Source organism: Macrosteles quadrilineatus, unplaced genomic scaffold (assembly GCF_028750875.1).
Source record: "Macrosteles quadrilineatus isolate MER2022 unplaced genomic scaffold, UCM_ALF_1.0 Scaffold_7__1_contigs__length_78375512, whole genome shotgun sequence".
NCBI lineage: Eukaryota > Metazoa > Arthropoda > Insecta > Hemiptera > Cicadellidae > Macrosteles > Macrosteles quadrilineatus.
This window is the reverse complement of record NW_026542600.1, coordinates 7,171,803-7,185,597: the sequence shown is the minus strand read 5'-3', so window position 1 is coordinate 7,185,597 and position 13,795 is coordinate 7,171,803. Positions and strand designations below refer to the sequence as shown.

The 13,795-nt window shown below is 37.0% G+C and overlaps 1 protein-coding gene across 2 annotated transcripts in view; it reads right to left on the bottom strand.

Annotated features, from left to right (window-relative positions):
- Nucleotides 1-1,224: 1,224 nt before the first annotated feature.
- Nucleotides 1,225-13,795, bottom strand: part of LOC128997939 (ankyrin repeat domain-containing protein 50) — a 33,871-nt gene continuing 21,300 nt past the window's right edge. The window contains exons 12-19 of one of the 2 annotated variants that reach the window (XM_054423785.1): nt 12,358-12,604; nt 11,251-11,434; nt 8,922-9,138; nt 7,226-7,387; nt 5,796-5,953; nt 4,844-4,964; nt 3,544-3,616; nt 1,225-1,381 (exon numbers count right to left, since the gene is read on the bottom strand). In XM_054423785.1, the coding sequence (XP_054279760.1) occupies nt 1,225-1,381; nt 3,544-3,616; nt 4,844-4,964; nt 5,796-5,953; nt 7,226-7,387; nt 8,922-9,138; nt 11,251-11,434; nt 12,358-12,604 (1,319 nt within the window). The remainder of the gene's footprint in view (nt 1,382-3,543; nt 3,617-4,843; nt 4,965-5,795; nt 5,954-7,225; nt 7,388-8,921; nt 9,139-11,250; nt 11,435-12,357; nt 12,605-13,795) is intronic. The other variant, XM_054423786.1, reaches the window with a different exon arrangement.

Below are 13,795 nucleotides of genomic sequence, written 5' to 3'. Positions count from 1 at the left end.
AATTCCCATGTCATTCTTATGGAGAATAAGTAAACTGTTGTAGTTTGCTTGTTTATGCATATATTTGGATCAAGCTTGGCCAATCTATTTATTTTATAATAAGCTATTAATACTTTACTAAAAAACACACTTTATTACACTGTAGGCAGCAAACCTAGGTACTCGTTAAACCTAATATTATTTGAATAGATTTAATTGAAAATCAAATCAGGCAAATGGAAATTCGCTTAGTCTGCAGGTTTGCTGCGGCGGGGGTATTTTAGTAACTGTAACCTGATTGAGGTAGGTATATCACTCGATGTAGGCTAGATATAAAAGCAATGACTTTATTTATTCTAAATTAGGCCTAGTAAACATAATCTTTGAAAAGTAAAAGGATATTCCATTCAATATTTATTTTCAACCAAAACGAAGTTTTGAAACCTATTAAAATGTGCTATTTGCTCACGGGTCTCCATGTTACCTAAAATGTACATCACATAAACAGAAAATATATACATTCAGCAAAAAAATAAGTGTTGAAACATTAAGTGGAAAAATATACTAAAAGAGTGGATCAGTACTAAAACAAAGTTTACAAAATAAATAAGTCATTTTAATTGGAAGCCTTCAACTCATCAGTCTTCGTATGTCTAAGGATGTTGCCTATATCCAAAGGAGAAAATCATTAGCTTGTTTGTTGATTCTACTCCAGCCTTGTATTGGGATTTGATGATACATTCTGTAGCAACATCACCTAGACCGAGCAGCCCGCCTCACCTTTATACTGAAAATTCCAATTCCGTCCCTCCTCCGTTTTTTTTATTAAAGGGGGTGGGTATATAAACAAAATGCATGAACATAACATTATTATTATACTACATAAGGTAACATTACTAGATCAGTACAGAACACCATCAGAATCCAAAATTAGGAGAGTGTGGCGTTGAAGAGCTATAACAGCGACAGATCAAACTATGCTGTTTAGTCCTCAAACAATTTATATTTCAAACAAACCTTGAACTACAGTAGAACCTTGATAACAAGACTCTCAAGGGGATTGTCAAATAAGACTTGTTATCAAGGTTGACTTCTTATCGAGGTTTGTAATAACTGTGATTAGAGGTAAAATAATTTTAAGGGGATTTGAAAATGACACTTGTTATCAAGGGCGACTTGTTATCGAGGGTCTTCTTATCAAGGTTTCACTGTATAAACATGACAGAAGTCAAGCACTTACATATCCTATAATGGAGTTTCCTTCCGCCATTGAAAGCTGTTTGTGGTTGTAGCGTTGTTTATTTTGCGGCCAGCAGCGAGTTCTAGGCCATTCTTGATTGCTGGAACGATCCGAAGCGCAGGATTGGTCACAATGCCGTTGCGCTTAGGCTTGCTAGCGGCCCTGTAAAACGACGTTGCTTGTCAACACAGGACAGTATAAAAAGCTAAACTATATTAAGATTGGCATGAATGTATTATCAAACATTTGAATGTTGCCCAAGAAGCAATTATAAAATTAGGCTTCGGAAGGTGCAGATGATACCAGACTGTCGCTCTATTTAAGGTAACATCCCTTATATCTTAATTTGTATTTAAAAAAATTACAATAATATCTTCCATGGAATTTCACTTTCCATGGGTTTAGCCCAGTATGAACACAAAGTATTCTTCAAGAGTTTGTATCACTAAATTGCAAATAATTATTTTTTTCAACTCTTTTAACATCTCATGTACTGTTTCCTAATATCTGCTCTTCTTTTAATACTTTAAACATATTTTATTCTCATTCTGTAAACTTATTTAAAATCAGGGACAAGGAATTCCTAGGGACGGACTAGTCCAAAATTGTCATTACAGCTGATTGGCGTGTATGACCTGACTCTTGTACCGTGCAGTACCCCCAGCAACCCTCAGCCTTGCCCTCAAATCCTGGCCAACACAACTGTATGGTTAACTTGCTCCCACAGAAATTATCGCATTTGTTTCTTTAATTCAACCACCGTTAAATATTCAAACCAACCAATTAAGGTCATTAAAAGACTATAGCAACCCAGCAGACCCACAGGAAGAGTTCTGTTTATGTCTGCTGATTCTACAGACATAATTAAAAATTATACTAGGATGATTTCTGTTTGTTTTTTATTATTCAACATTAGATTCATATTTTTGTTAAATTTGTATCTCTATATATACTTGTGTTACTTATGTTTTTTAAATCTGATAGTTATCATAAAAATTCTAAATATGTTAATTGTGTAGCAATTTTAAATATAATTAACCATTCATTTATTGCAGCACACTTGCAACTAACATTACTAGCCTCAAACTTAGTAAAAATATTCAAAAACACTAAACGGTATTTAATTTCGACCTAACAAATTCGTGATAACAGATGGTTAAAATCCAAATGTTTAAAAATACAAAAAATGTTAAAATAAGATGCTGAAAATAGCACAAAAACTAAAGAACCACTCATTTACCACTCAAAGACACCTTAGTAACATAATTTACAATTGTATTGGTAACCTAACCAGAGCATTGAACAACTTAAAAACTAAACATCCCAATTTATTTTACAAAACATTAAGTGCTGTTACAATTAAAATAGACTTACTTAGATCATTGTGATATTCCATAATATTATTTAATAAATTTTAACAGTGTATGGCAGATACGAACAACATAATATATGAATACATTTTAAATTGAGTTCAAAACTCTGTTTTTTTATACACTATGCATGAGACATGATGAATATATTGTGCTTGATGATTTTAAGCGCAGTTTCATAAAAGTAAACCATCATATTGGCAGAGTTAACTGATTTAAATTTAAATGTGGCCGTGAAAGTTTGCTTTTGGTTGTTACAATATTGAAGATTTTCTCCAAACCCACCAGGGTTCAAATTACAAATATATTATATTTAATTTTTATGAATCTATTTTTTGGCTGTTAAATAAACAACTCTAAGTTTTATTTAGTAACTGTAGTTAAATGCGGAGTATTCAAATATATTGTGGTAAATATTTATTTTTTTTTAAAGGAGATTATTTTCATTTAATTGAATTTTTTAGTCCCAAAATTAGGTTTTATCTCCAGGTCTTTGACTTTGGAGGCAGTGAATATCATCCAATGGGAAATTTACTAAAAATACTATGAGTTCACAAAAACACACTTAACTTCTGGTCTCAGAAAAAAATCCAGAAGTATTAGTGTAGTAAAAATATACTCAAAACACGAGTGATTGTCAAAAATCAACACAGGCAAACCCCAAAGATATGAATATTGGTTTGCTTGGTGTTATATTATTATGACCTCAGATTACAAAAATATTTATCTGGATACATGCTTCTTGTGAAACCTTTAACACTCTTTTTACTATTTCCGACCTAAAAAAACCAAAGTTTGAGTTAGGAAACACTCTTTTATAACACCATGAATTGCCAACAGCTCATAAACAAATTCATTAGTTTATTTATTAAAAGCAGCTTAGTTTAACTTTTAAAACTCCTTCATTATTTTGCTCCTGGCTTCTACATAGTGCAGATAATATACTTTACTCACACAGGCCGTGTCGGAGAAGCCTTGCAGCTGCCCAATATTATCCTCATGTGCGTGTCCCTCGAGAAATGATCATCTGGAAAATAATTCAATAATCAATTTAGGTACAAAGAAAAAGATCCAGTACCATAAAATCTTAAACTTAGTGGGTTATGTTTCTTCTCATAATTGAAACTGATGAAGAAAACAATGTATAATCAATGTGGTTGGTCAATGCATGAGCGCTGTTGAGTCAGTCTAGGTACAGAGGAAACACTCAATGGTACACCTATAGTCCTCGCCACCCTAACTTGAGGCAGCCCAAGGCCGCACTAGATATACGGCGTGCGGCCTTGGGCTGCCTCAACTTAGGGTGGCGAGGACTATAAGTGGTGTCTAGCATAGGCGTTGGTGTCTAGGGCAAAGTCCAATACCGCCCCCCTCTCCCTTATGTACTAGAACACCCACGGTGGAGGAAGACACTGTGCCCTGAGCGATAGGAATTTCTGCACAGTGCTCTCGCTCTGGCTCTACCCCGCTAGTAACAAGTATATTTCCCGCACAACATACTAGAGCTGAAACCACTTACGGTCGTCCGATAAGCTTGTTTCCCCTTGTACCTTCCTGTACTCTAACCACTATAGTAATACCAGAAACAAAAGAACCCTAGGCTGTTTCGAGCCGCGCAGGTTTGAATGGTACGCCACACCTACGAACCACGTGATCTTTTCGTTTCTGCGCAGGTTGTTTTGTTCGTGGTATGTCTATAGACTAGCTGTGCACCTAATATAGCAATTTATCGTTTGAATATGTTAGGGGAATACAGTTCAACAACAGACAGACGTCTGATCTTCCTGGATAGGCTTAAACAGTCACTAATTTTAGATCCGTGGTCGTCTGGGGTCGACCGTGTCAAACTCGACAAAAAACTACTGTTCACCTATATTTCAGCCTCGATACAAGTCAAGGGTATTCAGGAAAGCTCTGGAAGCTCCTAGACGTTGCGGTTCAAAGTGGTCAATGAACTTCAGGTGAAACATTACATTACAGGTCAGCCCTGTGCGGAAGTCAAGTCGCCCTGAAGATGGCGTATCGAGGCTGAAACGTCGGTCAACGGTAGTGTTGCGTTGTTTTTGACACAATCAACCCCAGAAGACCATGAATCTACAGATCAATGTATAGTTTGTGTACCAATAGTAATCTTGTTGTTGTTGTTGCTGGTTAACACTACTTGAAGACAAGATCAATAATGGAAAATTCATGTAATAATCCTTAAACAGCATAAACTCAACATCATCAATAACAAAGAATGTGTGACACTTACGGCAAGGATTAGGAGGACTGGCCGGAGGTGAAGCGTAGATTGGACTAGGAGGTTGAGACTGAAGAGGACTCAGAATACGAGACTTGCGCGAACATCTCTCTAGCTGGTGCGTAAATGACTGCTGAAATCACAAACATACATCAGAAATAATCAAAGTCACAACATGATGAAATTAGGCTTAACAGGAACATGACCTTAAGATGAAATAGAAATGAGTGTGGAAAGAAATGTACAAAAGAACAAACATGTCCATTACTGATTAACATGAGCTCATTAATTGGTCAGAATCATTACTAAAAGCTGAAAGGCAGGTTCACACGTGCGGCATTTATCGAGCGCCAAACATTCTCACCAAATCACTAATAGTGTGGATGAGTTTATCTACTTGTGATTTGTCGAACGACAGTAATTGTTGTTTTCTACTCAATGTTGGTCTTTCCTACACATCAAAGCAGGAAATGTGTGGGCCCCTCTGCTTGTAAGTCGGCAATATCAACAGAAATAGTTCACAAATAGTGAACTATTTTATCACAAATTGGGGCAAAAAAAATACGCAGTTCAAGTATGTTTGAATTGTGTCTTGGTAAATGTCACAAGTGAGGATCAGCCTTAATGTTTGTGATTAAATACTTTAATCAGTATAATAGAAAAGGTCACTAAAATCGTAAAATTTAAAAGGTTAACGTACCTTGTCTGTTTTCAGTCTTATGAGTAGTCAGTAGATTACTAGTTTTGGTCATATGATCCTTTATTAAATCCAACATCAAATTGAAGAGAGTATATACCCAACAAACGTTCTATGTCAGGTTTGATAATGGGTTATATGACCTGAATAGTATTCCATTGACTACTCTTAAGACTGAAGACAAACACAGTACGCTGACATTTTATATATTCCTACAAGAATGTGTATGTGTGTGTAAGAAGTGATTGGTAGGTCAGTTGTTATCACCTGAGACTGTTCTTTGAGAGAGCTCTTGGTGCTGTTGGTGAGGTTGCTGCTATCACTGGACACAATAGACCTCCGCTTGGTGGTGGACTCTGGTGAGCAAGATGGCGGGGCACTGGGACAGATGAGTGGCGGGGCTACAGCTCCCAGACCCAGACCAGCTGTAACAGAGAAACTAATGTTATCACCCTAGACTCTGGGAAAGAAGATGGCGGGGCACTGGGACAGATGAATGGTGGGGCTACAGCTCCCAGACCCAGGCCAGCTGTAACAGAGAAACTAATGTTAGCGCCCTAGACTCTGATGAGCAAGATGGCGGGGCACTGGGAGAGATGAATGGCGGGGCTACGGCTTCCAGGCCCAGGCCAGCTGTAACAGAGAAACACTTCCATAACCTGGAGAAACTAATATTATCACCCTAGGCTCTGAGGAGCAAGATAGCGGGATACTGGGACAGATGGTGGGACAGTGGTGGGGCTACAGCTCCCAGACCCAGGCCAGCTGTAACAGAGAAACTAATGTTAGCACCCTAGACTCTGGTGAGCTAGATGGCGGGGCACTGGGACAGATGAGTGGTGGGGCTACAGCTCCCAGACCCAGGCCAGCTGTAACAGAGAAACTAATGTTAGCACCCTAGACTCTGGTGAGCTAGATGGCGGGGCACTGGGACAGATGAGTGGTGGGGCTACAGCTCCCGGACCCAGGCCAGCTGTAACAGAGAAACACTTCCATAACATGGAGAAACTAATGTTATCACCCTAGGTTTTGGATATTGTCTGGTTCCAAATCCCATATTGGTAGTAAAAAACCACAAATTTTGATGTAGATAAATCACATTGAGGTTTACTCACTCTAACATGCCACTTTTCCTTATTCCCAATCATTAACAGTGGCTGGGCAATCTATAAGCCCTGGAGAGCTGACCAAAAAAGTGTGATTGTGAGAAACATTATACATTTATTTTTATTAGATTCAATTTCAACAAGTTCTTATAGGGTTTCAGCGTTCAGAACATTTCAATAACCTTTTAGAACTCAAATAATGTCGGCTCTTTATGAGTGCTATGTTGGTGTGAGAATAGTGGGGGTCAAATTGTTAAGAGTAAGAATTTGGCAATGTTGTGCAAGTTGGCTGGAAGTGATGAAGAACAAAAATAGTTGTGTTGACGTATAGAATGATGTCGCTCGAACAATGGGGGAATTAGGGGCAACTTGTATGTTGCAGTGGGTAACCTTCCACTTAAGGAGGTCTTTGATAGACAGTCTCATTGAGGATCTGGAGCCAAAAGACTTGGATCTAGGGTCCAGCTAAATGGTCTTCTAAGTTTTTCAAAATCAGGATTTTAATTACATCTCCTGAATGGAGAAATACCAAATGGGTACTGAGTTTTACCCATGTTACACAGTTAAAGTTTCGTTAGTAAAGACAGTTACCATTGACTTGAGCTTGCTCCAGTAGTCTGACGACTCCTTGATGACCACTCTTAGCTGCCACTTTGAGAGCGTTTCTACCACAATGGTCAGAGTGGTTGGGATTTGCTCCAACAGCTAACAGCAGCCTGACACATTCCTCATGGCCTTCTTGTGCGGCGATACCTGTAAAACACATCACACTTCACTATTGGAAATTGTGTTTCGTAAGGGCAGTTTACTCAAAGTGTTTTGGGGAGGTGAAAAATATGTAACTGTGGGGGTATTGGAAGGTAGGTTAAGTGAACTAGATTTATGACCTAATGTCTACCTACACCTTGCAAGCTAGGAGGTGTGATTGAACTGTTTACAAACATAACAAAACACTGCTTTATGACACTCAGTGGCAGTTTCACTAAATAAATAGGCCAACATAGGCATAGGGATCAGTCAGCTAGGGTTCAATACCCAAAGGATTACAGAAAAGGTTGGATGACTACTAGTGAGTAGTGACTCTGTCTTAGTAGCCCTTCTCTGTAGTTTTGGAAAAAAGAGTTGTTCAGTTTAAAAGTTCCTGCTTTATTGCATGATAAAGATTGTTTCAGCTGTTATTATTTCTTGTTAGATATTTATTTATTTATTGAATGTTTGTAATCTGAAAGAATATAATTATGTTAAATAATTTTAAGAAAATTCCTGGCATATTTGGAATTTTTTAAATTTTTTTTAATCTTAAAGGTATTTATAATCATTTCCAAATTTGCTACTGTTTAAGAAGTAGGAAATATATTTTTGTACAGTTAAAAGTTCACACTGACTCAAGATCAAGAAAAGGATGGAAAAGACAATTAGTATTATAAGAAACACTGCGGACAAGCCTTTTTATAAGGCTTATGCAGTTTTTGTATCGTAAATACATTGTATATATGTGCTGTACCAAGTAATAATAAATAAATAAAAGTTGATTATTTAATTATTGATTCACTTAAAGGATTAGTGTTTGGTTTTGGAACATGTAGTAAAGAATCGGTAGATAAGTAAATAGTAAAGTTGGGTAGGAAAAGAAAGTTCTTTGGAAACTTGATCTATAGGTCGACTTGCCGATAGAACGCTTCTGTTTAACTGTTCTAACCATTCTGCAAATCCTTGTAAATTCAAAGTTGGGTTAAAGATGGTGGTGTAAAAAACTCGGTCAAGTCATGTGTACCTATTCCAAAGCTAACAAACTCCTGATTGTACTATATTCAGGTTTAGATTAATAATACTTCCATATGTATATGCAAGTCATCCAAAGATATGTTGAGGTGGGGTTTCTTGTATATCATTATGGATACAAAAAGAAAGCCTTAAAAGTTAGGATAAAACAAAAATGTTACTTCCAACCATGTGTATCTCATAGGTGCTGCGGTCTAAAATTCTATTTTCTCTATACTTAAAATCACTGGTACTGTGATAGTTTATGTAATATAAAAGCTGCAGCAGATTACAATAAATAATACTTGCAGCTTGGCTTGGATGAAAAATTAGCGTTATTCAACAGAAATAGATAATTTTTATCAGCTTACTCTCTCAAAGGCTCGATTCAACTATATTCATTTTCATTATCAAACAAAATCTGTTCAAAACTTTAACATTGGAATGATATGTCAAGTTAATGGAGCAGTCAAAGACAATATTTTGTTTACAACACATCGCTGTGTAGTTAGCAAGTTTAGTTTACCGAGAGGAGTAGCTCCCTGGTTACAAGTGTGGTCGGGTTCTGCGTTGTGCTCCAGCAGTATCTGAACAATGTGGTAATGTCCTTGCCAGGCTGCGCTGTGTAAAGCAGTTCTGCGCTCGTTGTCTGTAGCGTTGACGTCTGCGTGTCCGTGACTTAGCAGTAAGGAGACCATCTCTCTGTGTCCTTGCCATGCGCTTACGTGAAGTGCTGTGCGGCCCTGCAAATACAAGACAGCAGACGATAAACAATAAACATTCATGCGTCAGTTACAAAGTTAAAATTAATTTGCTCGTTTTTCAGGAACTCGTCCCCTGAGTAGAGAGATCGGTCTAGAAGCCACGTTACCTTGTACCTTGAAAAGTCTAGGTTGTTCTCTCTTAATCCTCCGAGTGTCCCTTGTTTTGGCCTTAATGTCTGCCTATTTTTTGCTCATTTGCAAGGTTTTATTAAAACAGATCTGAGAAGCTTGAAAACAATGTTAATTATACTGTTCTATATACCATTTTGTTTGGAAAATCATGGGCTTCAATATTATACATAGAACATAAGGAACATTTTGTTTCAAAAAAAATTTTTAGGTAAAAAAAAAATATTTACAGAAAATTAAAAAAAAAATAAGTTCGCGCTCAATGAAATTGTATAAATTATAGGCCTATAAATATTTGAAAATAGCCACTTTGTTCTAAATTTTATGAGGATTACAAATATATAATAATATAAGGAAGTAGATTTGCAAATAAATAAGTTATGGGCAAAAAACAGATTTCAGTACATAGCGTTTAGCTAAGAATGCATAGCCTAACCATAGCTAGGAATCTGGCTGATAATTTACATCAATATCACGACCTACTTCTTCAGGATCATCAACCAGCCCTTCAAAATCACTTAAATCTTCTTATAATGCACCACGTATATCACTACTTTTGATTTTTTACACTAAAACAATGATAAACGTAATAAAACACATCAGTCATCGGTCCGAGGTTAACCAAGCTGTTTACAAATACGCACGTCAGCTGTCTGCTACAATATTTTCGGAACTAAAATGAATAGAGACAGACTTCCGGAGAAAGCTCTGAATCTGTCAAATAAAACGATACCTAACTCGATCCAGTTCAATCCGATTTTGTCAGTCATAGAGCCTTCGCCGTAAACAGTGTTTGTGAGTCGCTGCAGCGACACAAAACACTACACAAAGTGTGTTATGTGTCGCTGCAGCGACAAATAACACTCGGAGGGTTAAGGTAGATCAAGAGAATCTGGAAGTGTACAATATACAATATACAGTCAAACAACCCTAAAAAGGCACTTCGTAGATAGGGTGAAAACACTCTACTATCTACGAAGTAAACGTTGGGTCTTCCCTATACTTGACCACTCACCTGGCACTAATTCACTTAAGTGGGGCTGAGCGTACAGAAAGTTACTATCCAGGGATAGGAGGGAAATACTCAAGTTGCTGGCGATTCGGTGGTAAAATCGATATTTATGGAAAGACATTACTTTCCACCATAATCGATCCTCTACCGTCTCGCACCGGGCACAAGTGCCTTTTAAATAAACAATTTAGAAGGGAATTTACAAATGTGAAAACAAATAATCAGTAAAATGATTTTATCTCAATCTGATTAAACTCATCTTTAAAGAAATGACGTAAAACCTTATATTCATGTTATAGTGCCATCTTATTGTCGGAAAGATTGGGAACTGGCTAGAATAGTTGTGGGAGTGAAGAACACAATGTCGGTGCGATTCACAATTTTTGAAATGACAAAAGTTTTAAAATGCCATAGAAAGTCTTTAATAAGGGGCCTGTGGTTTAATCAGTGGTGAAAATAAACTGAAAATTTAGACAAATTGCTGTAATCTGGGTTAGGCCTATTGACAAGGCTTAATCACAACTGTAGGTACTCGCAAACATTCTAGCAGATTGTTTTACTGGGCATCAAGTTGGCTTAAAATCTACTGAATGTTGTTCAAAACGTGACGTCAAACAAACATAGTTGTAGAACAAAAAACTACACATAGCCTATATGTAAAAATAAAATAACAAAATTTAACTCTCTCGATTGTGAAAGTTTTAAGATTCTAATGGGTGTTCATGAGGTTTTCATAAATGTGTGTTTCAAAGTTTTTAATACATAAATATAACTTACAAACGTATACTACAGTTTCACACTATCAATCCTTATCGCTTATCTGGTCTTGCAGCAATATTTTTATTCGGATAGTCGAGAGTATACAGTTTAAATTTACCTTTAAACTTGGGTTAAATTTACCAGGGTTTAAATTTACCAGGGTTTAAATTTAAACCAGGGTTTAAATTTACCTCAGAGTCTCTCGCCTCTACATCCGCTCCCCCTGGGTCTATGAGGAACTTGGCCATGGCTACCCTGTTCTCCAGTGCCAGGATGTACAGTGTTGTTCTGGAGTCGGCGTCTTGTGCGTTCACATCTGCTCCGTGCTCTAGTAGGATCCTCACAACCTCCTGGTGGCCTTGGAGAGCTGCCAACCTGACAAACCAAAAAAATAATGGTAAACACTGTAATACATACAACAGGATCACTGTAAGAATAATTTTCAAATGTTTTTAAGGTTTTCGATGCTACACTCAGGTATATAGCTCAAACATCCAGGTAGTGGTCTCAAGAATGAATTTTGAGGACAGCTGTCAGGCAAGTTTGAACAATAGAACATTCATTATGTCATAGGAGATAATGACAATGTTACTGCAAGGTAGATGAAACCCTGGACAAGATCAGGGGAAATTTTGGAATTGATATTGTATCCAAAGTTACTTGTATCAAGATTCTACGGCTCCTTAACTCCACTGGTACTCAAACTTTTAGGGAATTGAAAATCTACATTGACCACCAAACCTGTACCAAGCCTGGTAGCTAAAACTTCAAATATGGATGATATTTGAAGTTTTACCCGAAAATTCATTGCTCAATCCACGTTTTTTATAGTAAAAAAATTCCTTAGCTCATTCATAGTTTTAGCTTTTTCATGGTTGAGTATGTATCCTGATCACATTCTGTTTATAAATTACATACTTTTAGACGAGGGTATCTTTATTTTATTTTGTGAAATGTTTATTATGGGCTTAACTCACCTTTATTTCTACCTGGTTAAGACCCAGGACTCCTCAATTACAATTAAACACAGCATTAATTAATCACAGCAACTTTATTTTTTCAGTCCTGGTTAGGCATCAAACTTGTATGCAGAATAAATATAAAAATTCCCTACCCTGAGAAAGTACATGTTTTAGGTTCCGCGAAACGTCTGATTTGATTTTCCAGGGCAATTCCTTGTGGTGTATGTGAATGTGTATAGTCGTAATTGACAAGTCCTTGATATCACTGGACAGAAAAAAAGGCGAATTAAGCCCATAAACATTTCAAGAACGAATAATCTAACACAGTATATGTACCTGAACGCCGTGGTACCATCGAGTGCCCGTTGGTCCACTAGAGCGCCGTATGTCTGCAGCAGTTCCAACACTAGTTGAGTATGGCCCTCCTGTGCTGCTAGCAGTAGGGGTGCTCTAGAGTCATTGTCCGTCTGGTCGACTTGTGCCCCTCCTTCGATCAGTGCAGCCACTACCTCCGTGTGACCTTCTAGACAAGCGTAGTGCAACGGCGTCCAACCGGAGTTGTCTCTATGCTGCTCGTCTAGACCTGCAACACAAAGAAACTCATTAACTAACACGTGTAAACTAAGGTTTCTAAGCGCATTTATGAGTGTAACAAAGGAAAAGCACAAGTATACGAGTTTTAAGATTAGGGGTCTGCGGGACAGACTCTTTTACATCGGGTTGGGTGGGGTAAAACTAAATACCCCCGCCGCAGCAAACCTGCCGTCTAAGCGAATTTCCATTTGGCCGAATTGATTTTCAATTGATCTATTTAAATAACATTAGGTTTAACGAGTACCTAGGTTTGCTGCTACAAGGAAACTAATAAAGTAGTGTGTTTTTAGTAAAATATTTATAGCTTACTATAAAATAAATAAATTTGCCAAGTTTGATCAAAATATATCCATAAACAAGCAAACTACAACATTTTACAATATTCTCCATAAGAATAACATGGGAATTTTAAATTTACCATTTTTTTAGTTTTGTCCGTAACCAATAACCGTACAAAAACACTTTGATATACTGAATTGTTTGTTTTTTTAAGCTCTTTAAGAAGGTTTAGAGAAAAATTGGGAAATTTTGTGTTTTGAGGGTAAGAAGTGAGAAAAACCAATTTTTACCCCATAAAACCCCCCATAAAACCCTGTTCCCATAGTCCGATCATGCTGGATCGCGAACTCATTCAAGTTTATCCCGCCTTACACCTTCAAACCAAATTTCATCAAAATCGGATAAAAATTACTCAAGTTATCGTGTTCACGGACACATATATATATAAATCTATATATATATATATCTATATATATATATATATATACATATATAAAAATTTGAACGAATGGTGTTTTTGGCCTCTGGGGACATTAAAATGAAAAAGTAAATCGGTCCCGGGCCTAAGTCTTACCATGAGACCTACGGTAATAGCTACTTCCCTATAGGGAAATTCGCTAAAATGTAGGCTGTGGGTCTCAGACCAAAATCAGGTAGTTTAAAAAGATAGATTTCATTAAAATATTTATTGTATTACTACAATCGATTAGACAAAATGTACATTATCTCCCATATCATGATGAAATTGTGGATATACTCCGCGGTCATGGTAAAATCAAAATCATCTTCTGTGACCACTTTAAAATCAAGAACATCTTTCATGGGTACAGCAAAATCGTGAGCGTTTTTGTGGTCAATTCACCACGGTAAAATCATGAATATCTGCAGTGACAGCAAAATT